We start from the raw sequence: 27,780 nt of genomic DNA on the forward strand, positions 1-27,780 counted from the left end.
GGATCCCGGGTTGCCGGGACCCCAGGCTCCTTTTTATTCTTCTCCCTCCTTCCCTCCCTTCTTTTTTTTTGTCTCAGGTACTTTGTGGTACTTAGTCTTTGTCTGCCATGGGCATTTTAGTAGGTAAACATCCTGTGATTCAAGACCTTGGTGTGATGTTTGTCCTGATTTGTTGCTAGAGTTTTCTAGAGCATTTCTAATCCACTTTGATCAGGAGGGTTATTTCCTGCCACCCCCAGGTCCCTCCTCCGCTGCTCCCCCATTGAGCGAAAGCCACCGAGACCGCAAAGCGGACCGTTGGGGTTGAAAGGAGATTTGGTGTCCCAATCATTTCTTCCTTCTCTTTTCAGTCTATTTTGGACCAAGCCAGCCCTGAACTGTGTGAGGACAGCAGGTTGGGGAAGGGGACCTGGCCAGCTCTGAGGTGTATTCCAGACCAACCAGACGCAACTCTGACAGCTTCCCAGGAACCTTAGGGTCAGGGCTAAGCTGCCTGGACACGAGGACGTGGCATCACCTCTGAAGGCCAGGGAACCGGGCTGGAGGTACCACGACGCCATGAGCCCTCCGGTTTGATCCTGGGGCTCGAGGGGGTGCACAGATGCTGAACCCTCTGTTGGGCGGGCTGCTGTGGGCTTCCTGTCGGCCTGGGCCATGGTTTCTTGCTCTGGAATCAAAGTCCTCTTGGTTTTTGTGATTTTGTGAAAACCTCTTTGCCCTCTGTGGAGCGAGTAGGAAAGAAGAATAGGCAAGATGCAAGGGAAGGGAAGCAGCTGAGAAAACAAAAGATAAAATTAATCGCCCAGCTCGGGGAGGGCGTTCTCTCTGTAGAGAGTTTTATTATCAAATTGTAAAATCCATTGATCTTTTCACTAGGGTAGAACACTTTGGTATCGTGCAAAGGACCCACTTGACTCTTGATAGTCAGTAAGGCGGAACCACGACTTAGCATCAAACATAAGGAATTTGGAGGGTGTGCAGGGGACCTCTGACTTCCGGGGGTCAGAGGTCACTCGTACGCCTAGGGCAGGGGAAAAGGGGTCCTCTTTCCTTACTTTCAAAGTGCTCCAAGGGCCCCGTTCGGCACACAAACGTTGTCACTGGTCAACTATTATTCAGCGCCCTGTGGCAGCGTGAATGAAAAGGTGACAAAATCCATCTTGCTTGTTACTGCTTTCTCTTATTTGCTTTCTCTTATTGCTTGCTTGTAGACTGCTTTCTCTTATTTGGCTGTCGCAACAACTCAGCACCTTCTTGTGGAAGTCTCTCTCGTGTAGTTGAAGAAAGTACGCGTGTTTAATCGACTTTGTCTCTTCTGTCCAAAGGTGAATACCTTTCGGCCTTCCCAGTGGGCCTCTTCTCCCCGCTGTTGGCTGTTTTGTTCTCTCCTTGGCTACTCTCCAGTCGCTGAAAAGCATGGCGCCCAAACCCCACACAACGCTCATTAGAACCGAGCGGGCCTTGGGCCGCCCAGAGGTTGCTCTTTGCCCTGTTCCCTCGGCGTCTTGGCTGCATCCGAGCCGGCCTCCAAACGAGTCCTTCGTTTCAGACGGCTTGGCCTGGCATCAGCAAGTCTTTCCCTCACCAAAAGTGTTGGATCCTGAGACACAACACCCTTCTCCCCCCAAGTCGGTATTCCTCCAGTCACCTATTCTGCCAACCCACACCGCGAGCACCGGGCAGTAGATTTCATAATCCAACCCCCTCTAGTCACACAGCAACCGCTCAGACCCTGGGGCCAGACTTTTGTTAGGTTAGACCCCAAGGGGGCCCGTAAACATCATGTCGCTGGCTGAGGCAAACATCAGGTCACAGTCCCAAGGAAAGGGTTGTAACCTGTTTGCTCTATCAGAAGATCCTTCCAGGACACCAGCTCTCCCCTCGTGCCACACAGCCCAGGAATCAAGCTGAGGCTGGTTGGCCGGTGCTGGGAGAGACTAGCCCGCTTGGCTCCTTCCTTTATTCCCAGGTCCTTCCTCCAAACCTCAGATCCCCTTGCCTGTAAGTTTGACACCTCGGGAAGCCACAGTCCCTCCCCGGGTTTCCGATACTCAACTACTCTGAAACATTTATTGTAGCCTCACAGGTGCCCCAGGTACACAAACAAACAAAACCTCAACAAGAATATAATTTCAGTTCACAGGGGCCTTAGGATTCCTGCAAACATCACCTCTGCCTTCTTGTCGTGCTGTTACCTGAGCCAGACTAGGAATAACTTCAGGTGATTATTACTGCACACAAGACTGTATTATGAATAAGTGACCCCAGATAGGAACTGGTATCTGGGTTCCTAGGAATGTTTAGAATTAAGGGTAGAAATGTTTTATTTGCATCCATCTATGGTGCTCCCAAGAAGGCCTGCCTCTCCATATCCAGATGTTGAGGAATTGAAAAGAGAGCAAACAAAAAGATAATAGAGAATTGAAAACGATACGAACAAAGTGTGTGGTGTGGAGCTTTATAACCACAAAGGGCCCCCTCGTTTGAATCTCGGGTTAATCCTTATTGGCATCCTCGATAGACTAGAAAAAATGAGAGATTCTGAGACACGAAATGACCTTCCCAAGGTCACACGTCAAGTGGGTGGGACCGTGACTAGAACCTAGCCAACTGCCTACAGATTTGGTATTCTTGAAAAAGGAAGACCGACCCCAAATATTCAGCAGTATTCCCGCCTCATCAGTGGACTGTGGGCCTGAGGGTCAACTGGGTCTTTGATCCCTGAGGGATCAGGGAGAGAGAGACTGGAGTGGATTTGCTTTTAGATGGCAGCTCAACTTGAAGAAGCGGTCAACCTGGAAGCAGGGGATGGGGTGGCGGGAGTGAGAACTAGCTGTGGAGTCTTCGGGATCATTACCTACTCCAGGGTCCTCTTTCTTAGATTTCCAGGAATCTGTCCAGTGAATAGCCCAGGGATCCCATTGCCTCATTGACACCCAGGTGCTGACTTAATGACTCAACCTGCTAAGGAGTGTCTGTATTTTAAAAGCCTAGGGAGAAAGCCACACTTACAGCTAGAAATGAGTTACTGGTATTTAAATTTCAGGCATTTGTGAGAATGATTTTTTCAGGAGGTGTGGACATTCCTCCCCTTGAGGGAGGCCTACATAAATGGTGGATGCTGAAATGGAGGTCAGGCCATACAAAGCAGATTGTCTTTCACAGTCTTTGCCTGAATCTGCATCTGAGATAGATCCCATCACTACCCACGGCTACCTGGGACATTTTAAATGTTTTTATTTATTTTTGAAGGAGAGAGACAGAGAGACGGAGCATGAAGAGGGGAGGAACAGGGAGAGAGGGAGACACAGAATCAGAAGCAGGCTCCAGGCTCCAAGCTGTCAGCACAGAGCCCGAGGCGGGGCTCGAACCCACAGACTGTGAGATCATGACCTGAGCCGAAGCCGGACACTCAGCGGACTGAGCCACCCAGGCGCCTACCTGGGACATTTTAGAAAGGGGCCAGGTTAATAACAGTGCCCATGGCTACCATTGATTGGGGGTTTGTGACCCAGTAGGTTGACTATGTTGAATATAGTATCTCCTTTCATCCCATAACAGCCTTACGAAATGGGTACCGTTATTGCACCCATGAGAAATTTAAAGCTGAGAGAGTTAGGACCTTGTTTAAGGCCACACGGCTAGCAAGTGGTAGAGCTGGGTCTGGAGCCCACGGGTCTTGCTCCCACGTCCAGGCTGCTTCTGATGAATAACAACTTGTGTTATTTGTAGGAATTCTCGGACCCAAGGGTCAGAAACTCTGAATGGCAGAGAGGCCTTTTAGTACTAATTGTGCCCTTTGATTTCTCCTTTTCCCCCTGCTTTTCCCAGCCCAAGACAGGCTGGTGTGCTTGAGCTGCTTTGGATACCAGTTGTCACACGGTTTAGGAATTCTGCGAGCTGATTAAGCACGGCCATTACTAAAAATTAAATCGTCAATGTATAATTGGTTATATTAAAAACAGAAGTTAACAAATACTAAAAACTCAGCACTTCCTAATTATTTCAGGACTCCATTATTTTCTGTGCTCTTTAGATATGTAGATGTATAGATTCTTGACATCTGTCGTAATTGTATGGTGAACATAGTACACACTGACGTGCTACCAACCCCCCCTCAACCAAGTGACGTCACAGCCATAGCTTGAAATTGGCCGTGGTGGTAGTGTTGACACCACTGGCAACTGTCAAGAGCTATAAGCCAGGACCTTTCCCCCTAGGAGAACTAGATGTTAAACATTTACCAGCCCACCATTGCCAAGACATCTCGGATGCACACGGCATTGTGGAGGAGAGGGGACTTTGCAAGGAGAAGCAAAATCCTATTGGCCACACCGACAGAGACCCAGGTTACGGTCAAGCTAGCCGAACAGCCAATTATTGGGAAAACACAAAATATTCTGCAGAAGGGAGTCTGGGGCTTCTAAGCAACTTCAAGCACATTCCCTGCCCTACCTACTCCAGACCTTGCACTATTGCTCTTGGTGCAGGAAGTCCTACCTGATGAATTTCATGGAAAAGTCATGGCTCCTCAGAACTAGCCTATTGGCCGCCCCAATCTGCAAAATGAAATCAAGCTCTAAGAGACTGGAATGTCCTGTTGCTTGTTCTTACGGGTCATGTTTCTTATCTCCACCTGTGGACTAAAACCTCATCGAAAGCAATAGTTTGCTTTGAAACACACACACACACACACATACATATATTGAAATTAGTGATTGGAAATATCCTACATCTGAGGTGGGCACCGTGAGCAGTGGTTTCAAACGTCACATAAAGTCTGTTACCGTCAAAATAGGACCCTTGCACAGCATAGCACAAAGCTGAGAGACAGAAAAGGTAACGAGTCAAGGGATACCACGTGAAGAACAGAGAGCCCCCAGCACCTTACTTTCCTGCTCTGTTTCTCTCCACTGCATCCCAGCAAAGGATCCTGTTCACAATCTACAGCCTACTCTAACCAATACTCTTTCCAAATTAAAGGCATGGTTCCCGCTAGGATAAAAGTCACAGGGAACTCCAGGCTGAGTGTCTGGAAGCAGGCAGAATGTCAAGGTCAACAGGGAGTCAGTTACACTGATTCCAGTGATTTCGGCGTGAGGGATGGAAGAAATGAGGGTTGCTGAAGCTTCCACCTGGATCCAACTTCTGGTGGAAAGGGAAGGGACTATGGACCAAACATCACAAAACTATGCTTCGATTAAAAGGTCAGCTACAAATAGCATCGAAAGTAGAGTCTCCCAACAGATTGCTAGGCTTTCAGATTATTTGTTCTGAAGATCTGCTCCAAGAACTAGTGAGTTCTCTGTTGTGCTCACCTGGAGAATGGCCAGCTAAAAAAAAACCTCACTGAAAAGAGATCCAAGAGATCTGTTGGAGATAAGCATTGATTTTATATTCCTTCCCACATCAGGTTATCACATGGGTGGGTTATCTATATAGGTTAGAGTTTGTCTTTTCCAATACTGTATGAAAATATTTTACCTTGAGTACTATACAATACACACTCCCCTCTCTTTTTTTTTTAACCTTTTTTTACGGCATTGAGATAAGAAAGAGAAATTGAGAATCATTTTACTTACCCTGAATTGATGTATACATATACTTTTCTAGGCTTTCTTATGGTGTTAAAGACAGCAAGAAGCAAACGTAGAATGAACGTTACTTTATCTCTACCCTGTCTCCCATGAAACGTGTCATTAAATTGCATTTGATACTGTTTCCTTGATCCTTTGGAGTTGTTTTTTGTTGATGGTGGTGGGTTTTTTGTTTTTTGTTTTTTTTTCTCCCCACAGGCTACTGTGCAACATGCGGGGACAGAAACGAAATGCTACAAGGGAAAGTAATTATCAGAAATTCACCAGCTGCCATATTTGACTTATGTTTCATTATCTCCACCCCCCCTTTTCATTTTTGCCTCGATGTTAAAGTCATAATTGGATGTAAGGAAGACAGCGCTCCTAGAGGTGAATAAAAGCCCTGGCAACAAAGTTGCCCCCAACGCTATTTCAATGTATCGGGCAGCCCTGAGGGGACCAAAGCCTCCCTCACTGGACTCCAAAGAAAGAGACAGGCTTTCACTCCCCTTCCCTTCCACCCAGGGCCCCTTCTCTTAGCTCTTCCCTCCTTCTGCCTGACAACAGTGTTCCTGAAATTTACTTCTGGGCCTATCAGATCAGTTGTCAAGGGAGCCTTCATGGTTTGATTCTTTAATTTCAGGCCACTGTTACTTACTCGCAAGATCAGGACTGGGCAAGAGTACTAATCCTATTGCCTGTCAATTCATGTTAACTTCTATCTTCTTCCCTACCTCCTTATTCCCAGAACCTGTTTCCTGCTCCCACATGGGCTTACAGACACCGCCTTGATTGATCTAAGTGATCAAACTGACCCCGTGGCCAGCATGAATATTCACAAGGCAGGCCCTCATTCATCTCAGGCCACGTCCCCTCTTGGGACATTCCCGCATCCCACAGTGTCCCAGATGTTTGCCCCTTCCTTCCAAATACCCTCAAAGCCATGCAGTAAGTTTTCTTAGTGCTAGGGCGAGACTCCACCAAAAGGAAGGAGAAACTCAGCCACCTGGCCTTTGCTCTCACCCCACAGACAAGGCTTCCACGCATCTTAGCTCTGAGCTGCCACAGAAAGCATCCCGATAATCCACATTCCCCAGGGAGGACCCTGAAATGGTGACCCTGCTCTGGCATTGTGGGGAGATTCGACAGGCCCAACCCTGGCCCCACTCTGGGATCTGGAGTTTTAATTCCCAAACTTCAGCGTCCTCAGGAAATAATCTGGAGAACTTAATTTCTGGGCCCCAGAACCAGAGATTCTGATTAGAAAGGTCCAGAGTGAAGCCGAGGATTCTGATTTTTAAGTTTATTTATTTTGACAGAGAGAGTGTGTAGGGGAGGGGTAGAGAGAGAGGGACAGAGGGAGGGAGAGAGAATCCCAAGCAGGGTCTCCATGTCAGTATGGAGCCCGATGTGGAGCCCGAACCCATGAACTGGGAGACAATTACCCAAACTGGAATCAAGAGTTGGACGCTTAACTGACTGAGCCACCCAGGTGCCCCGGGATTCTGTTTTTTAACACTCTCTTCCATGGGATTCCGTGAAGGGAATGGCTGATCATTCACTTCTCAAATCCAGAGCAGAGCTCACTGGTGGAAAAGAGAGCCACAGAAAACAAAGGAGCAGATGAAGTGACCTGAAGAAGCTGGTCCTTCTGTAAGAAGGGAGGAAGGCAGCGGGCACCTGGGTGGCTCAGTCAGTCAAGCGTCCGCCTTCAGCTCAGGGCATGATCTCCCTGTTCATGGGTTCAAGCCCCGCGTCCGGCTCTGTGCTGACAGCTCAGAGCCTGGAGCCTGCCTTGGATTCTGTGTCTCCCTCTCCTCTCTCTGGCCCTTCCCCACTTGTGCTCTTTCTCTCAAAAGTAAACAAACACTAAAAAAAATTTTTTTATTGGGGAAACAAAAAGGAGGAAGGCAGGAAAAGAGGTGCTGGGGAAGTGGCCACAGTTCCATTTGGATGGAGAAGCAAGGAAACACAAAATGGAGATCAAAAAGGATATGAGAAGAGAATTAGGTAGGAGTTCCCTGTAAGCAAGTAATAGAGGGAAGTACTCTTCTATCACTCTGGGATGGAAACAGGGGGCTGCGGGGACAGAGGAGGGAGAGAAGCCATCACCCATGGCCAGGGCCGCTGCTGGAAGCCAGCGCAGAACGATCCCTAGCGCTGAGGGTCACCCAGCGACAGCCCCCGCAGCCTGGCGCCCGGTGAAAGGACTGTGCGAATCTTCCCATGAACACAGAAGGGGCTCGTCTGTAAATCCCTGCCAGGCTGGAATGGTAACTCATTTTTAAATCTCTGCCCCCAGCGCTGACAGGGAGTTACCTAGCAAATCCCCAGAGAGGCGTTTATTTATCCTGCAAATCTCCCCAAGATGCCAGAGAAGGGTCACCATTTCAGGGTCCTCCCGGGGGAATGTGGATTATCGGGACGCTTTCTGCGGCAGCTCAGAGCTAAGCCCCATGTAAGCCTTGCCTGTGGGGTGAGAGAAAAGGAAATCACTGAACTGGTTTCTTATTAGCCTAGAGCAAGACAAGATATACTCTGCACGCCCTCTGCAAGGGAGTCAATGGGAAAAGCCTCTCTTAAGGATCAAAGTTGGGGGTGTGGATTACCACCCGTCTGGGGGGTGAGTGTATCTCCCACTCTCTCTGCCCCCTCCAGGGCCCCAGTTCAGCTTTCATTAAGACACAGGAGAGGGACACATTGTGATTTTTTTCACACTGGACCCGACAGACAATTCTGGGGATGACAGAGGTTAAAAATAAAACAATCAAACAGGAAATCAAGCACCCCCAAAATATCGAAATGCTTCCAGATCATTCGAAAGGCAAGGCCACCTGCCACCCCGTGGTCCTGCTTTCTGCAAACAGTGACAGGAGGACCAGGCTGCCGGGCAAAACCCAAAGGCTGGTTCTTTCCCTAACCATCCAGCTCTGCGTATTCACCAACCCAGGAAAGTCGCTCTGTAGATAAGGAGACTCAGAAAAACTCTGATCACTGGGGCTGGTTTAGAGAAGGGGCCACACCCTGAGGAAGAGGCTGGGTTGCAGAATGGGCTCCAGTGGGGAGACAGCAGATAGTAGGGCTGTTTAATAAAATACAGACCACCCAGTTACATTTGAATTCCAGATAAACAACAGCGACAAAACAATTTAGTATCTCTTTTAGAATCCTCGCAATATATGATGCACACACTTATACTAAAAAAGTCCTTGTTGTTTATCTGAAAATCAAATATAACTGGGTGGCCTGGATTTTTATTTGCTAAGTCCGGCCAGCCTAGGAGGGAAAGAGCCCTCCTGAATCAACTGCATGCATTTTATTGTGGGGGGAGGATGATATCTACAGCAAGCACTCGGGAGAGAGGGTTCCCTTTGGTAACTTTGCCCCTGATCTGGGGAGTCACGTCTGTGACCAATTCTCTCTGGCCACAGGGCTGGGTTTGGACAGTTTATTATTCACAGCAATAGCAACCTTTTGGTCCAGGTTCCCTGACCAAATTCCAAAAAAACGGTGCAATGAGGGCCAGGTGTTGCCTGCACACAGAGTGGTGGGGTACATCATAGGAGGGAAACCCTGAGATTAGGAGACCATCCTCCCCTCTGGAGAGAGAAATTATTTTCATTATTCTGGAATGGAAGCAAATCTCTCTTAGAAGGGAATACCTCTTTCTTTACTATCCAGGAATGTAAACAAATTTGCTCTAGAAGGAGTTCCTCTCTCCATGCATTACTGAAATTCCTGAAAAGATGGTTCTGGAGCAAATTGGTTGTTCACACCTAGACTTGTAAAAACACGAGAGATTCATAGACAGTTTACCAATAGCAACACGCAGCTTTATATAATGAAGAGTCAATGAAATGATTAAGGTTTAAACTGGTGTGGTGTGAGAAAGAGCTTGATGGCAGCTAAAATGATTAAAGAATGCTTCGTGGAAAAAGAACTTGAAATTGTCCCTGAAGAACTTACAGATAATATCCAAGACCACCAGCCCATTTTATCTACCAGAAAAAAGGGTTGGCAAACTCTTTCTAGAAAGGGCCAGATAACAGATATTTCAGGTTCTGCACACCATATACCCTCCACTGCAACTATTCAATTCTGCCATTGTAATATGAAAGCAGCCACAGACAATACCTAAATAACTGAGTGTGGCTGTGTTCTAATAAAACTTTATTTACAGAAACAGGCAGCAGAATGACTTTGTCCCAGGGGCTATAGTTTGTTGATTTCTACACGAGAACACATGACAATTAACATTCAGACAGATGCGGTGGGATGATCAATTGTTGGAAATGCTAGAAGGGATTCATTCAAAGGGAAAAGAGTTGGATGAAGTACTGAATGAGGAAAAGAATAGGAGAGGAAATAAGCACACAAAGTAACTCGTAGGGTTCTTTTTTAATTTTTTTTTTAACGTTTATTTATTTTTGAGACAGAGCATGAATGGGGGAGGGGCAGAGAGAGAGGGAGACACAGAACCGGAAGCAGGCTCCAGGCTCCGAGCCATCAGCCCAGAGCCCGACGCGGGGCTCGAACTCACGGACCGCGAGATCGTGACCTGAGCTGAAGTCGGACGCTCAACCAACTGAGCCACCCAGGCGCCCCTCGTAGGGTTCTTTATCACTCAGCAATTCCCTGTTTGGGGATTTGGTAGAATAACTAGAAACTACACAGGCATTTTGAGCTTTCTTCCAAATGTAAGGATGAAGTTAGAGAGCTGTTAGAATCTGTATATATATATTCATCTCTAAGATTCTAGAAGACCTAGAAGATTCTAGAAAGCCACAGGCAGCCTTGCTCATATGATATGATAGCTGCTGGGTTCCCTGAAATAAGTGACAAAGGGGACTTTGAATATGATGGTCAGTAATCTGTCCCTAACACTGGGATTCGGCTTCATTCTAACAATGAGGGGGACTGCATGGACGGATACTTCTGCAAGGAACTTCCCCGAAGCAGAAATCAGTCAAAATACAAAGGTTCTGTCTTGGGAAATCCAGTTCATCATAAAAGAAAAGATTATGAAATATTATAGTATGTAGTACTGCTCAAATATCCTCTTTCCCAGTTTTTAAAGATGTACCAGGATTTTTTGTTAACTGGGTGTGGTAAAAGAACAGCATGGGAACAACTTCCTTTGAAAGAAAAAATTATTACTCACAATTCCCAAGAGAAGGGGGCACACCAGGCCATGCAGGGCCACACAAGGTGGCACCAGGGTTGACCAGGAGGCAGAAGGATTAGGGAAAGCATGGGCAAAAGCTTTTAATGTGGTTTTAAGGGAAATGAATGGGTGTGGCCGAGTAAACATTTCAGCAGGTATAGAACTGGATAGTTTGAATCATTTCAGCGGACTCTATGCTCCCAAGGTGGTCTTGAATTTATCTGGTACTTGGCCCTGGGGCGATTTAGGGCAGGGAGACAGTGCTAGACTGGAAGTGCCAGATAAAAGAAACAGCATAGGGGTGTGGATTCGGGATTGGCAGGTTTGCATGCCGAAGGCATGTTCCTAGGCAGGTTGTTTGCTATCTCTAGGAATTAGCTAACGTGGGGAGGAACAGTCCCTCACCACGTGGTCAAGGCCTCAAGGCATCATAAATTGCAAAAAAAACAGAACATGATTAATATGTCCAGCCTAAAAGAGTTTTAATCTCTTGGAGAAGGTCATGTGGGCTGAAAGAGTTGTAATCTCTATAGAGAATTCTCCCTTCACGCTGGGGAGGCAGCTAATGCACAAGTGGTGGAGTGAGATCCAAACTAAGGCAGCGGGAGCTGCAGAGTTCAGGGATAGGCAACAGGCTTTCAAGAAGACAGCAATTCATAACGCAAAGTTGTTCAGCCTATGTGAATGGTGCCCTCTGGAGTTGTGCAGTGCACAATCTGAACAGCTGTACACAGTAGCCTTGAGTGTGAACCACCCAGGGCACACAGGGAAGGGAGAGTACATCAGCCAAGTTGTAGACTATAAAATCTACTCGAGCTAGTTTAAACAGAAGTGTATTAGGAAATTCACAGGAGATCCAAAGAGTCATACAGTCAGAAACAGAGCCAGCCAGAGAAAACTCTCGGCTATGTACAGCATTCTTCTGGCAGAAATACCACTGCTGTTGCCTTCTGCTGCTTGACCACCTTGATGCTAGAGACCAAACACTAGGCTCGGAAACTATCACAGCTGCCCCAGAAGAAGGAAGGGTAGCAAAAAATGCCTGTGGGAGTTCAGGAGAAGCACCCCCCCCCCAAAATATGCCACTTTGATATACTGACATTTTGAGCTGTAGGTGCTCAAAAAAGAGCAAACGCAGGGAGATGCTTTCTCTGAACTCCCTCTATCTGTCTAAAGATACGTCCTCCAACAGGAACTCGGTTGTCATAAATGTCCCCCCCAGAATGTCATCAATGGGGGCAGACTGACTTTGACCATGGAGAGGAGACTTCAAGGCAACATCACACTCAGACAAACTTTGTCACAAACTATACCTCCCTCCTGTTTTTCTAATGGTTCCTTCACCTTTCTGAAAAATCAGTTACTCTCCCGAGAGGCCTAAATCCCTCCTTCCCCCCCCCCCATTAAGATGGTATTTAATCCTGAATTCTCAAGTCCCTTCTACAGCTTACTCATTTCTCCCGAGTGTCCCAGGTACCCAGGAGGTGTACCTATTAATAAACTTTTTCTCTTGTTCATCTCTTATTCTATGGGTCTCAGATAAGAACTCCTAAGGGTAGAGGGAAAATGATTTCTCTTCCCCTACAAAAGCCAGATGTCCTACCCACCACGCTTGCCTAAAGATCAAGTCCCTAAATTATATGAAGAGCCCGAAATGCCAGGGAAACTGCAAAGTATAGGTGTTACTTAGCGTTTCAGTCTTAGATTTGGTCAAGAGGGCAAACTGAAAGGGGATTGCCATCTGCCCTAAGCAAGTCCAGTTAAGCTTTCGTGGAGTTGTGGTAAAGCACAACAGAGCTCCAGGAACAAAACTGGTGATGAGAAGCGGCTACCCCTGGAAATGCCACCTGAGCTCTAGATTGTTCCCAATGCCGGTGGAGTCTGGGGAACAGAGGGTTAATAATCCAAAGTAAAAAGCACCAAAATCCTTTAAGTAGGCTGCATTTTGCCAATAGACCTCTTCCCTGAAACAATGAACGAAATCACATTCTAAGTGCCGCATATGATATTTATTACTGAAAGAATCCCATTGTGAATCCTTTTGCAAAGTGAATAACTGTGCTTCTATATTTCTTTCGCGTGAAGCTAGATTTAATATATTGAGCTTTCTTAAATCAAGGTATACCATCCCCTTGGAGCCTTTAAAAGAACGGAACATCACAAATCTCATGAAAGGAGGCCATAAAAAGTCACGGTTTTGACATAACAGGCAAGACATAATGGCAGCTGGAAACTGGCAACTGTCAATGCCATCGTAAGTTCCCTGTCTTCCAAATTAAGAGCTGGAACTCATCAGCTTGGACACGGAGGGAGAGCTCGGCACGACCTTAATACCTGGCCGTGTCCACTTAGCTAAAATGCTCCGAGTACCAACTCGAATGTAGATCTCGGGCCCCACATCCGCATGTGTGCTATAAATACCAGCGTGTTGGAGAGGAGGCATAGGTGCTTAATGCTCTCGTAAAAAGCAGCTTGCAGATGGTAATTAATGCCTCACACCATCCCCAACGTGCAAAGCAGAATTTCTACAGTGGCAGCGGCTCTGATTTCTGATGTCTTTTTAAAAATTTTTGCCCATGAAGCTGGAGGCCAAAAGCTGCACATTATGAAAGATTTTGCTGCCGGCTCACTCAGACCTCAGCTCATAATGGAGATTGGTGCTCGTTAATAGATTCGTGCACTCCTTCCCCGTTGCCTTGTCAAATAATAGCGCAAAGCAGTAAGAGAGGAGTCCACACTCACACGCAACTCATAAGTCCAACAGTGGGGAGGGGGCTTGTTTATTATCCTGTCTGGAGCAGAATGAAATTATTTATGGACCATTTAGATGCAAATGTATCATTCATTTAGCAAACACCCTGCATATGCAGACAATTTAGCCAAACAATAGATCTATAAGGACATCCCCACTAATCTTGGAACATCAACGGTGCCTTTTCAAAGGGGATTTGGATTTTCTCTGAATTGATCAAACTTGACAAGTAATTTCTACCTAATGTTCAGGCTAGCCTCTTCTCTCTTCACCATCTGTAGGTGAGAAATCCTATTTTCTGCTATTGACTAGGTAATGCAAAAGGCTACAGATGCAGGTTAAAGAAGAGGAGGAGATTTTTGTGCCCACGACTATATCGCCACAGAAAATAAAACCATTCTGAAGGACCTATTTTGTTTGGTTGCTTTGAAATTACAAGACGTTTCCATTCGACACACGGCCCATCCCCCAACCCATTTATGCTTCCTGAGCTGTTGCAGGAGAGGAAGCTGGGAAGAAATCTAAGCCATCTTGGTACAAAGAGAGTGTTCCCCACCACTACCCCCCCACCGCCCCCCCTCCCCCACCCCCAACCCACACACACACACCTGCTCGACAAGAAGAACGTCTCAGTCCCTGCGTGGGAATTGTGAAAGAGTAACTCTCAGAATCAATGAAAACCATGTTAGGGGAAAAGACACCAAATTTGAGACTCACCCCATCTTGGAGTTTCCTATCAAAATGTCAGCTTGATTCAGTTGTACGAGACAATTGGGTGAATGGAGGAAAGGTGATGTAATAAGCCCTGTAGGTCAGAGATGTAAAATGGAATTAGATGAATTTCTCCACAGTGGGCCCAAGGGAGGGACTGAGGGGCTACGCTGCCCGTGACTGAGCTCAGAATGGGAGCCTGTAAGTATCTGAATCTCAGGGCTCACCCCCACATGGGTCTCCATGCTGGTACCCTGTGATGGACCTTTTTTTAAAAAAACAAAAAAACACAACATTTTTCTTTACCCATATCCAAATGGAGAGACGATATTTGCAATCTGCCCACTGCCTCCTCTAGGAGCCTTAGCCCATGAGAGGCCTCCTCTGCCACCAGATCCTTTGGCCTGGTTGTTAGAAAACAAGAATTAAATTGCCACTGAATCCTTTAATGAGCTTGCCTCCATTTTACTGGAAGGCCAACCAACTCCTAGATTTGACTGAAATATTAAAGCGGCCACGATGCGTACCAGGAACACTGGGCTACATGCCTTGTAAATTTCTTTAAAAAAACAAAACCAAACAAAACCTGGATAGTGCTTTTATTAATTCAACCAGTTTTGTTGCTATAATTCTTAAGTTCTAGGTAGAACTCAAGCCAAATGCATCATACCTCACTCTCCTCTATCCCTGGCTCTCTCTCCCCATCCATTTCTCTGTGCGTGTGCCCGTGCGTGCACGCACACACACAGCCTGCGTGCACACGCATCTCCCACTCCCCCTCCTTCCAACAGTCCAGACTCTTCAAGTCTGCTGCTTCTACTTCATTCACTTCCAGTGTCTTCCTTTCCGTGTTTCAGCTTCATCCCTCACAACTACCGCCTCAGCTTTCTCAAGTCACAAGCTACCTACCGCCTTATTGCCAGATACAGTAGCCGCTTTCCAGACTTCGTCGTCCCCCAAACTCTCCGCCACGTTTGATGCCGTGGACTTCCAGGAAATTCCTAAACACTACACAGAGAGCTCCGCTAGGCGCCTGAAACTCAGTTTACCCAGGTCGACACGGACCTGAAGCCTCTGCCTGCCAGGGGGCACCCCTAACAAACCTTGCCTCCTCCTTCAGTTCCTTGTCTTGGAAGAGGCCACACTCTCCTCTCAGTTACCTGGACTAGAAGCCCCAGGGGCATCTTAAACCCTTCCCTTTTCCTCAGCTGGCTTTTCCAGTCCACCCCACCTATACCACTGGCTCCCCACGTCTCATCCCACCTTTCAGAAAATTACATCGTAAATGGCGGCATCGCTCAAGGTACTCAGACTGCCACGTAAGATGCTCCACACACTATGTCATGTTCTATTTTCAGGTGGCGCCTTCACAGAGGTCTTAGTACGGGTGAAAATATCTGACCAGTTCATATTGAAATGCACGTTCTTTGACTGTAAAGAACTTCCTTGCTGTTTCTCCTTTATATTGTACTTAGTGTCTGATAATTTCTGAAGTTACGAGAGTAGGTTGGTTATATTATTTATGAACTTCATTTCAGACGGGGTTGAAAAATACCGCTCCCTTAGAGCTTGTGCTTAAGGTTTCCTTTCCAGGCCCACCACTTCTTTCCAAGTTCTTACCTGGATACTAAAAGTGTCGTCCTTTCCCTACTCCACTCCCTGTGTGTCCGACTGCCTGTCTCTCCAATCTGTCCTTTGCACCGCCAGAAAGATGATCTTTATACAGCACACATCAGGCCGTGTCCCTCTCCTCCTTCAGGGTCTTTAATGGCTCCCCACCGTTGTGAGAGGCAATTCTCACGCTTGAGTGTGGCACGTAAAGCCATCGCAAGTGGGTTCCTGCTATCATTCAAGCTTGTCTTCCACATGTCCGTCACACATCCTACACATCAGTACATGGGATGAGTTTACTCCTCTAGCCCTTTGCTCTATGCTGTTTCCTACCCTCGAACTCCCTTTCTCTCCTATGAAGCCTGCAAGCTTCAGTCAGCCCTCAGTGACTCCTCCCTGCCCCCAGATCCCCTACTCCTTGAATGCTTTATTCAAACGCCATTCAAGGGCCCAGTTCATCCCCCCTTGGTCCATAGTTTAGCTGTTTATGTACCTCTCCCCTAATGTGTGTGTGCTCTGAGCCAGGACTGTTCCATTTACCTCTGGATCCCCCTCAATGCTGAGCACTTTGACACAGTGCCTGCTCAAGAAATGCTTGCTGATTTGAGTTGAAACAGCAAATCCTGCTAAGCTCAAAATAGTTCTGGGAAAAGACCAGTTGGGTGAGCCCAAGGGAAGAGAAGTCTTGATAGCCTTATTAATGGAGCTAAATTCAGGGCTTAGAGCTCCCCCAGGAGAGGCTGCAGACATTTCCATTCCGTTATTTTAACAGAAATTAAAAGTGCACATCGGTAAAACAAGGAAGAATAAACGTATCACCTTCCTAAGAGGCCATGTTGTAATGCCAAGTCGATTTCCAGAGCTCTGCTCCATAGCCACCCCACCCCCACCTCCATTTCTGCCCTTGTGGTCCCTCCCAGGGGTCCTGTCAGAGTCGGGGTGACTCTACTGCCAATGTTCGTCGGGCTAAGAGTGGGATCCACAGAACTCAGTCAGCAGGGGGGTTAGGGACCTGGGTGTCCCTGGGGAAAATGGTCGCCACAGTCAGCTGTCACCAGGAATGACGCAGGTGCATCGGCAGTGCCCCGCACACACACCGCCATTCCCCCCTTTGTGGGCCTCCACGGCCCCCCAACCCCAGTCTGAATCCTGGCCTGGGCGCTCCCCCAGCCTACTGTCGCTTCTGTCTGTCAGCTCTGTCCTGCTCAGATCCCGCTTTCTCATCAGCCTCATTCGCCCACCTCCCTGCACTCTGTTCTCCCGGGACGTGTGCGGCACCCTCGCTCTTCAGGGTCCTCGTGCTACTGCCTCTGCCCGGAATGCTCTCCCTCCCGCTCACCACCCACCTCTATCTGGGTAACTCTCTCCTTCCCGGGCCTCGGGGTGGGGGCGTTCTTTCTTGACACCCCCGCTTTAACGCAAGGCCCGCCCTGCTTTAAATCCCTCTGATGCATGATACTCATCACGCTCGCAGTACCTTGTTTTGTGTCTCCTCCCAGATCTGTGTCTGTTCATAGCGTCCCTGGGGCCCAACACAGCGTCTGGCACACGAGAGAGAAGTCAATCACTATTTGTTGAATCGAAAGGAGCTGCCTGCCTGGGTGGGTCTGTATATTTCATGTGAATGTCTACCACTGCCTGACCCTGTTCCCCAAGTGCTGGAAGAGAGCCCTGAACAAGGAGGCAGAATCTCTGTTGTCAAGGGCCTCACATTATTACAGTGGAAGGAGACACATTTTAAGAAGACATAAACGCGTATCAGAGGGATGTGATCGCTTCCAACGATGATGTTTTTGAAAAAGATAAAATCCTCCCGCTCTTCGTTAATCTGTGTCGGTTGTCAAAGTTACATAAGACCCAATTCCCTTGAAGCCCATGGTCCCCCAACAAGGGGGGGGGTCACGAAGTTAGGGTGACTGTAGCTGCGAGGAAGTAAGACCGATGGCCTTTGGCTCGACAGTCAGGGTGTCTGCCCCTCCCCCATGCCGGACTCCTCTCCTGTCAGCTCTGCGTCTGTATCATAGCTCCAGCCAGCTGCTCTTGGATTCCAGTTTTTCACAAATGTCTCCGTCTCCATGTCTTAACAGCAAGGCAAGGACCACCACTTCCTCAACCCTTGCACGAGGCCCAACGTATAGCAGGAGCTCAATAAGTGTCCTTTTGCTACTTTTGACAAAGCTGAATGTGAAGACTAGCTTGCCAAAAGGCAAGTCCAGAGAAATACAGAGAGCAAAGAGCCATGCAACTTTTGCAAACCCGGAAAAGATAATTCCCCGTGAGTCACCGCCTGGCCTTCCTGACACTGGGTCCCGGTCAGCAGATTGGAGGATTGGCGGGGGTGACACCGGTGCAATTGTGTTGTCACTCAACTATCCTAGCTCTTTGGTTCACTGTGCTCCCTGCCCGTGCTTACCCCCAGACGCACCACCCATGCTGACAGTAACTCCCTCCAGGGCCTATCAGGGGCATGCTCCCTACTCACGCAGGTTTGGGAATGCTGCGGTCACCACAGAATCTGGTAACGGTGGCTCTACACACGCTGTCACCATGCCTCTATAAGTCACAGTCAAGCCTGACGGACTGGGGACATCCAGAACGTGAGGCAAAGCAGGAGCATCTGGAGAGCCTAGAGTAGAAGGAGAGTGACTTTGCAAGCACGCGCGGAATCAAGTTGTCCTATTTCTCTGCCCCATGGCGGGAGGGGGGTGCCAGAGAGAAAGGAGAGGGAGGAACGGTCCCCACTATTAACACTCCGAGCTGGCAGGGGCACGACAGGCTAGATGGAAGAGGTGGAGACCTGAGGAAGGAGAGGCGGAGTTGAGAATTAGACCAGATCAGCGCTCTCAAACCTTAGGGTACCTGGGAATCACCTGCGGAGTCTTGGAAAAATTCAGGCTCGACTCCACAGGGCTGGGTGGAGTCTCAGATTCTGTGCTCCTGACAAGGCCTCAGGGACAGCCATGCTGCTGGACGTCAGGCCACACACTGTGTAATAAAGGAGGGGATGATCTCTAAGACCCCCTTCAACACAGGCTCAGCCTATGATCCTCTGTAGGGCTGGGCCTCGGTGAGCTCATTGCCTCGTGCAGGCTGGGAAGAAGAGTCAATACTCCGTATGACCCTAAGCCCAGAGAGCCCGGGAGCTTCTAGTGCCGTAGAAGCAGCAGAGAACAGCTTCTGGGCCTCCGCCACGCTAACGCTGGAGCATCGCTGACTGTGCGCTGAGCACTGGGCTTTCCGCTTTACCCGTACAAAGCCCGGGGTAGCAATGCATTACCTACAAAACGGCCACCCGTTAGTCCCACATCACAGCTGAAGAAACTGAGGCTTACGTAGGGAGGCTTAAGGATTTTGCCCAGTCGCCCAGTTTGAAAACGGCCAAACTAGACTTTGAAAACAGTAGGGCTGGACACTGAGCCACAGCTCGTAAGCGCGTTGCCTTGGCCGGGTGACGGGAGCTTACATGAGGATTCCATCTCCTCCCGGCTGCGTTCTCTTGGGCAAACAGTAAGGACATGATAACAGAGTCTATTATTATGACCATTAAATTGTTAAGACCGTGAGGCAGGAAACGCTTGGGATGTAGAAAGTGGGAGGACGAAGGGAGGATTACAGGGCGGCTGCAGAACCTCCTGGCCAGAATTAAACCTCTGCTCCTGGAAAGCCCTGGACGGGGAAGCACTGCCCCGCCCCCGCCCCCGCCTCCGCCCCGTTCTCTGGCCCTGAATCTGTTATTCCTCCTCTTCGAGCCTCAGCCGCCCCCAGGGAAACAACATGTGGGGCAAAGGGTGACCTCAACCTCAGAGCCATCATTTCGATCGCCTGCATCAACAAGGGATGGGACACGGGCCACACGGGCCAGGCCCCTCAGGGCAGTGGGTTAGAGAAGCTGGCACAGGGCCAGGGGTAGGGTGAGGACAGCGAGGCATTCACTTCAGGTGTAAGACTGAAGAAGGGGCCCCCAAGTCAAGGATGAAAATAAATGTTTTCTGGCAATATTTTTTAAAAGATGGGTGCCAACAAATCCAGAATTGTAAATAAAGACCAGATCTGACCCTGTACTCGGCACAACCCTGAGGGTGAGCTTCTCACCTGATCCAGCCTTGGTGAGCTGGCCATGGATAAGAGACTTCGTCCCCCATATTTGGTATAGGGACAAAGTGAGGAGATGTGCTTCCCACCCTTCAGGAACTTACATGTTTACCGCCCCCCCCCCCCTGTCAAACAAGGAAGCAGTCGTTAACAATACACTTGCTTGCTGGGCCAAAAGAAGTTGGAACGATATTTACGGCGAATAAAATGTCAGTATTGGTCAAACCCTTCAAGCCGGCGTATACGCTTTAATTCGGCAATCTCACTTCTAGGAACATATCTTAAGGCAATAATAACAGATGTGCACAGACACATTCATCACGGCACAGTTTACATGAGAGAAATTTTAGAAACCACTTAAATGGCCAAAAATATAGGAGTTGTTTTTGAACACAAGATACCTCTTTAAATAAACTACTATTCTGTCATTTAAAATGACACTGTTAGAAAAATTGTCACTGGCATGAGAAAACGCTCACGACACACTGTCAAGTGACAAAAGTAACGGAGTGTGCAACCATGAAAATCATTGCTAAGAAGCTAAAAATCATCGCTAAGAAGCTAAAAATGATTACCTTTCGGGGCAGTGGGATTAGATGTTACTTTACGTTATATTCTTTATTATCAACAGTTTCTAAAACGAGCTGCTCTTAGAATTAGATTTTTGGTATGTACTTTTTAAAATTTTTTTTTTAATATTTATTTATTTCTGAGACAGAGAGAGCATGAGTGGGGGAGGGGCAGAAAGAGAGGGAGACACAGAATCCGAAGCAGGCTCCAGGCTCTGAGCGGTCAGCACAGAGCCCGATGCGGGGCTCGAACTCACATACCGTGAGATCATGACCCGAGCCGAAGTCGGTCACTCAACCAACTGAGCCACCCAGGCGCCCCTGCATAGTATATATTTTTAAGGAGGAAGGGCCTATTTACAGACTAGTAGAGCCTTAAGAGGAAGGACATGTATGCAGAATGCTGTCCTCAGGGGTGTGCTGGCCCGAGAGAAGGGAGGAGAGCATTCCAGGAAAGGCCATGGGCACTGGTGAAGGGGGCGAGGGGGTAGAACAGGAGAAATGCCCATCTAAGTATGGCGTCCTCAACCGCACTCATGGCCAACGGACAGGGGCGCACCCAGGAGTCGAGCCCGAAACAGCTGACCACACAGCTGCCAATTCCAAAAAGCCCTGATAATTCTTGCACACAAAGGATCCAGTGACCTGCTCCATCAGAGGTGGAAGGAGCCACGGGCATCCTTCAGAGGCCGTGATGAAAGTTCCAGCAGTTTCTCTGATTAAAACTGCAAATCCGCAGCCCTCCACCTAATCCCTTGGTGAAAAGCAAAGATTAGCACAAGTCGCAGCCCTGATAACTTCTTCTATTCCCTTTAAGTTGCACATAAAATTTCAGGCATCTCCCTGGAGACCCCAAGCTGGGCTACTGCCATTGCTCTCCCACTAATTGGAAAACTATAATAAGAAAGTAAACATTGCCGATTCCGTAATAACCTGAATAATAGATCAGCCTCCCTTGTGCTCCCTGATTACTCCATCCGTTCACTAAATATACTTGTATGGCTTGAAAGGATGAATGATGGGGGCTATTGTAAGCCCTTGATGTCACTGCATTTTTCATTATATTAAAACAATAACATCTGTACTGGGAGAGATCATTTGGTCCAGAAAACCTTTGGGCTCCTGCAGGCTGGGATGGAGGCTTTGCAAATTTGAGCGACTCCCTTTGGGGACATAAAGGCATGCCGCTTTCCTCGCCCACAACTGAATCATTAAACCGCAGCAGGAGGCGGCATGGACACGGGCGCCTCGGTGAGGCGATGGCTTTTTCCTCCCTTTTTGTTCCGAGCCATTTCATATCTGGCGTCTGCGGCGTGTTCGGAGAGGCTATGGCTGTGTGAGGCAGAGGAGGTGGGGGGGGGGGGTGTTGGAGTACCTCGAAGCAGGAGGGGAAGGTGCCCCCCAACCCGGGCACGGAGTCCAGAGAGCTGTGTCATGGCCACAGCCTGCCTGCCGTAGACCCATCTGTTGCCGGCACGCCACTGAAAAACTGCATTCCCAGCCCTGGGGGGCCCTTATCGCTCAAATGACAATGCAGGGGCCCAAGGACCCCTAGTGCAGAATCCACTGATTTCCTAACTGACATCTTCCTAGAACTGCTACTTCGATTGCTGAGTTCTGTCGAGGCGGTTCTACAGAGGTGCGGGAGTGAGACAGGGCTGGGCCGAACACTGTGTAAGGATGTGGACTCTAGTTCGGTCATTCCACATTGCTTTTCTTGCGTTAAGCGCACAGAGGTATTAACGCATTCCGGGGCTATTAAAATGGTGGGCAATATTAATGGAAATATGATAGAGTGATATGCTTTTAAAAGTGTCCGATTTAATACACCCGGGAAAGGCATTAATGAAATTTTAATGAGAAGTCAGACTGCAGTAATTTTAAAAGTAATGATTATCTTTATTCCGAAAACCGTTTCTGAAGAGCCGTCTCCGCAGCGATGCACGCAGTCACAGAGGTATATATTACTCAAAGAACCGGGCCACAAATAGGCCACAACGGTTATTTTTGCATAAGAGCGGCAGAGGGGTTAACTGGGAAGCTAAGGCTTTGCACAAAGGCATACGTTTTTTTAACGTGTTCTTAGTTTGAGGCAAAATTACAGGGGCACTTACCCGTGTAACACAAGAGGAGGCCTCTGACAAATGAAAAGCCAATTTCCATGGCGTGGGACACCGCAGATGACACCGTGTCCCTTGACCTGGACGAAGGCCCGGACAGTGAACCACAGTGGAACCACAGAGAATGATCAGGCCCAGGAATAAAGCACGAGACCCCTGGCGAGGCGTGCATTTGCCTACGGGCAAGAAAGAAGAAACGCTGAAGGTTGAAGCAGGGTGGCAGGAGGAGAGGAGGAGGACACTGCTGGACGGGTGCATGGTGGCCCTTGGCACGGCCCCTCCTTTGGCCTAATCCCCAGGCCACCCCATTTTGTAAAACCCTGCCTGTTGGGGCCGCACAAAATTTTTAGAAAGACGTTTTCCCAAATGCAGGACAGTTCTCCTTTACATCATAATGCTACCTGAGCTTATTAGAGCAGTAGTTCCCAAGTTTTATTTTTCTTAAAGCTTATATGTCTTATTTATTTTGACAGAGAGAGAGAGAGAGAGAGAGAGAGAGAGATGGGGAGAGAGAAAGACAGAGAGAATCCCAAGCAGGCTCCGTGCTGTTGGTGCGGTCTCAGACACAGGGCTCGATCCCTGTGAGATCTGTGAGATCTCAGAAGATCCGTGAGAAACCAAACTGTGAGATCATGACCTGAGCTGAAATCAAGAGCCACTCGACCAACTGCGCCGCCCAGGTGCCCTAGCAGTTCTCGAGTTTTAACGGACGTATGAGTCACCTGTGGATCTTGTTAAAACACAAATTCTGATCGGATTTGTCCGGGGTGTGGCCCGAGATTCTTGCAACACTAACAAGTTCATAGGTGATATGGATGTTCCTGGTCCTATGCACCTTACTTTGAGAAACACGATAAGGTGACCATGAGCTAGGTGCTGTTATAGGTGCTTTACGCACAGTGTTTGCTTGTTACAACAAACCGCTTAGGTAGGTACCATCTCTTGTCTCCCCTTTTGTAGACGGAGAAACAGAGAGGGTATGTAACTAGCCTAAGGTCACACAGCCAATAAGGAACAGAGCCAGGATTTGACCCTTGGCAGTTAAGTGCCAGAGTCTGGATCTCTTTGACAGCTGACTTCTAAAAATCAGGTTTAATTCTTAGAACTATAACTCTTTGTACACCCCTAGCCACTATGAAGCCATACCTACAAGTTCAGATTTCTGTTTGCATACACTTCTTAACACACTATTTATTGAACACTTCTGGAACAACTATTTTGACCCAGACCCTGTGCTACGCTCTAAGCTCGTGGAGACCAGACCCTGCTTAACGGAGCTGGGGCAAACGGGTGAGACCCTGGGACAAGCGAGCTGAAAGCTCTAACACAGAGTGCCCACCCTGGGACCACAGGATGCATTGGCCCTACTCACACTTCCAATACGGACACAGCCAGGCGATTGTTTTCTTTTTCCTAAGGTGGGAGGGAAGGGAAGAAAAGGGAAGCTAAGATTTTTTTCAAATGCCTACTACCTGATAAGCCTTGCACATCTATTACCTCATTTAACCCTTACATCAACCTGAAACACAGGTGATATTTTCCCCACTCGAAAGCTGCATCAGACCCCGTCCAATGTCACAGAACTGGCCAAGGAGGAGCCGACATTCGAACTGACCCATAACTGATTCCAAAACTGGTATCTTCCCCATATGCTGCTGTTCCGATTAGGTATGGCTACAGAACGACCCCAAAATTTAGTGGCAAAGAACAGCACCCATCTGATTGTGCTCGAGGGGTCTATAGGTCAGAAATTGGGAGAGGGCACAGCTGCTCCACGATGCCTGCAGAATCCAATCTTGAAGAAGCTTCTTTGCTCACGGATCTGGTGTGTGGGTCAGGAAGGGGTAAGGATGAGATTGCTCAGCTGGGATTGTCAATTGGGAGTCTCTCCCTGTGGCCTCTCCAGCGCGACAGCCTCAGCACGGTCAGACTCTTTACACGGTGGACTGGGGCTCCAAGAGCGAGTGTTTCCACAAAAAAAGGTGGAGGCGGCATGACATTTAGTGACCTAACTTTGGAAGTCACGTAGCATCACTTCACCTTTCTCTGTTGGTACGTCGTAATCACAGAACCCACCCGGGCTGAAGGACGTTGACCCCAACCTCTCAACGCAAGACGCGTCAAAGAACTTGTGACCACATTTTAAAATCGCCGCTCTCACCCAGACGAACCACCCTCATATGCGGTCCTGGCCTTGGGGACCCACACGGAAGCCTTTTGATAACTCAACCCATGAGGACCTCACCCAATACAACACAGGTTTACTTGGGTGAGTTGCTGAGTGGCTGGAAGAGAGCAGTAAGGTGAGCTCACCTCCACCCCACCTGTGGCAGTGTCCCCAGGACCATATTCGTAAGGAATCATGGAACTGACAAGACCCATTAACACCAGTGCTGCTGTTGAATGCTAACAGAGGGTATTCCTAATGAGCAGAAATGGCTTTTAACCTATCCACACCTTTCTTGGATCCGCCTCCTCACCACAGGCGGCAGCAGCTCCTAGATCAAATGCAACGGGATGAAGCTTCCGCTTCAGGCTCACAGAAGCCAGTGTCCTCACAAAAGCCTTGGTTCCCAAGGGGCACTTACAGTGGGAACCTCTGACTACCCCCGGGGAGATGCTCTCAACCTCTGTTTAGCCTGGGGACTTCTTCCACCCTCCTCAGAACCTTACGTCACAAACCCCATAGCTTTGGAAGCCTGACAAAGGGCCAGAGGAAGCCATTCACCATTCAATATGGCCGACAGTGAGAGCACAGATAATAACTGATGGAGAGTTGATTAGACAGGGAGCCATTTAATCAATCCGAGCAGGTGCTGCAGACCACTCAGAGTTCAATCAGAAACAACTGACATGTGAGAAATGCCTCCTCTGCCAGTTCTCAAAAATGTGGTGCTCTTCTCTCCGTTCAATGTGGATTTACGTTGATTTTGCCTTCACCACTGTAGTTTTTCATATTGAGGTCTTCCAACAAAATGGAGCCCGTCCTTCCTTCCTTCCTTCCTTCCTCTTTCCCCCCTTCCCTCCCTTTAGTCCTCCCTTCCCTCCTTCCCTTCCTGCTTAACAATTTACTAGATAGTCTAGGCACTAGGGAAACATTAGGGAACAAAACAGACAAAAGCCCTGCCCAGGTTTCACGCTGGTTGGGAAAATATATGACCAACAAGCACAATAACCAAGTAATGTGTACATTGTGTGGAAATGTGGTAAATGCAATGGGAAAATTAGGGCCGGGTTAGAAGATTACGTGTGCTGACGGGATGGTGAAGTTTTAAACTGAGTGGTGAGGGACAGAATCACTGTGAAGATGGCATCTGAGCGAAGATGTGAATGAAACGGGGGAGCTCTCCACGGGGCACATTAAGAGAGAACAGACCCCTCCTGGTGAGGGGCGGGGGTGCCTGGCAGGATTGCCAAACAGCAGTGCCACTGAAGCAGACTGAGCAAGATGGGATTACAAACGAGGCCACGGAGATATGGAATTGGATTTGGATTTTATTCTAGGAGAAATGGGAGAAGGAATTGTAGGGTCTGTAGCAGCAGAATCACACTATCTAACTTAACTTTCCAGAGGATTTAAATGTATACCCTGGCAGCTATATTGAGAGTAAACCAGGGGGAGATGAGGATGGGACCAAGGGGACCATTACAGAACCGACGGGGACAGATGACGGGGGCTGAGACCAGGGAGGCAACAGTGCAGGTGCCGCGATGCGGTCAGGTCCTCAACGTATCTTGAAGGTGGAGCAGCGTTTACTGCAGATGGGATATGGGACGTAAGAGGAGGAGCGGCATGAAAGGTGACTCCAAAGGTTTGGACCTGAGCAGCTGGAAGCATGGGGTTGCCATTGCCCAAGACGGTGAAGATTGGGAACGGAGCAGAACGGAGAGAGGACGAGGGGTTCGGTTTCGGGTGTATGGTGTTAGAGATGTCCGCTAGACAGCCAGGAGGGGATGTCAAGTAGGCAGTCGGAGGGTGTTAGCATTAACTTCCGGAGTAGCTGCCTGAGAAGCAGCCATTTCTGGAGTGACGCCTGGATGGTCACAGGTGACTGCTAACAGGAGCCGATTTTCCTAAAGATACGCAGGCATTGGTCAAAATAAGATGGCAAGTCCAAGGTCAATCAATCAGTGTGCATTTGCTGGGCACCCGCCATGTGGCGGCTCTCAGTTCCAAGCACATGAGGGATGCAGCAGGAGACTCAGATGCAGACGTTCCCTTCAGGGTCTCTTTAACCCCCCAGCTGAAGTGACACCTGAGCTGCACCCAAATCAATGAATTTATAGATATCTATAGAGCACAGATGATGCGCCGGGCACAGAAGGGAACACAAAGGGGAACACACAACACAGCCAAGAGAGCCATCTATAGTCAAAAGGGAACACAAAACACAGCCAAGAGAGCCATCTATAGTCAAAAGGGCAAGACAGAAGCTGTGAAAACTTAAGGAGCAATCTGTGAAATGTCACAAGAATATCAATAATGTAAAATAAAAGTAGGAAAATCCCCAGCAAAGTCTCTTACTGAGCCCATTTCCTGGGGATGTGAGTAGAAAATGGGGAGAAGCTTGGGTTTCAGGAAGTTCCCTGCCGACAGTTAGGCTCTGGAACATTCCTCCTCCAGTTTTCATAATTCTTAAAAGGTGTGAGGCTTCTCCTCACTGATAATGGAGTTTAGGAATCATTTCATGTGTGGACGTTCCATCAATGGTTTTCAAATGTCAGTGTTTTGGGAACTTGTAAAAATTAAGAGTCCTGGGCCACATCCCTAGGGATTTGGGTTCAGTGAGTTATTTTCGGTCAGGTGGTCCTGGGCTCTAGTGACCCATCACTGCAGCCACGACGGGAATGGGCAGGAAAACTGGCAAGCCACTCAGGATTAGACTTGGGAAGAGGACAGTCAACAGAGGGCAAGGGGCCTTTGTTTTAGTAAAAATCTGTGATTCTTGGCGATTTACTGGTTTGCTCAGAACTCAGGAGTTTCTATCCCAACCACCTATCGTTGTCAGATCTCTCACTCTAATGAAACAAGAAACAAGAACTACGGTTTAAATCTATTTTCCGGAAAACACAATGGAGTATATTCACCCAGCACTGACGCATTCTTCTCTCCAGTGATGAAGGAATAAAAAGAACCACTTCGGTTGGACTCTCTCCCTTCCGGCTTTTGATGTACTTGGATGGT

At 48.3% G+C, this 27,780-nt stretch overlaps 1 protein-coding gene across 1 annotated transcript in view; it reads right to left on the bottom strand.

Moving 5' to 3' along the window:
• Window positions 1-27,780, bottom strand: part of LOC122209164 — a 65,172-nt gene that overhangs the window by 29,689 nt on the left and 7,703 nt on the right. The window contains exons 2-4 of the mRNA XM_042920926.1: window positions 22,590-22,771; window positions 18,297-18,440; window positions 17,292-17,355 (exon numbers count right to left, since the gene is read on the bottom strand). Coding sequence (XP_042776860.1) covers window positions 17,292-17,355; window positions 18,297-18,440; window positions 22,590-22,771 — 390 coding nt within the window. The remainder of the gene's footprint in view (window positions 1-17,291; window positions 17,356-18,296; window positions 18,441-22,589; window positions 22,772-27,780) is intronic.

This window comes from Panthera leo, chromosome A1, assembly GCF_018350215.1.
Source record: "Panthera leo isolate Ple1 chromosome A1, P.leo_Ple1_pat1.1, whole genome shotgun sequence".
NCBI classification, from domain to species: domain Eukaryota; kingdom Metazoa; phylum Chordata; class Mammalia; order Carnivora; family Felidae; genus Panthera; species Panthera leo.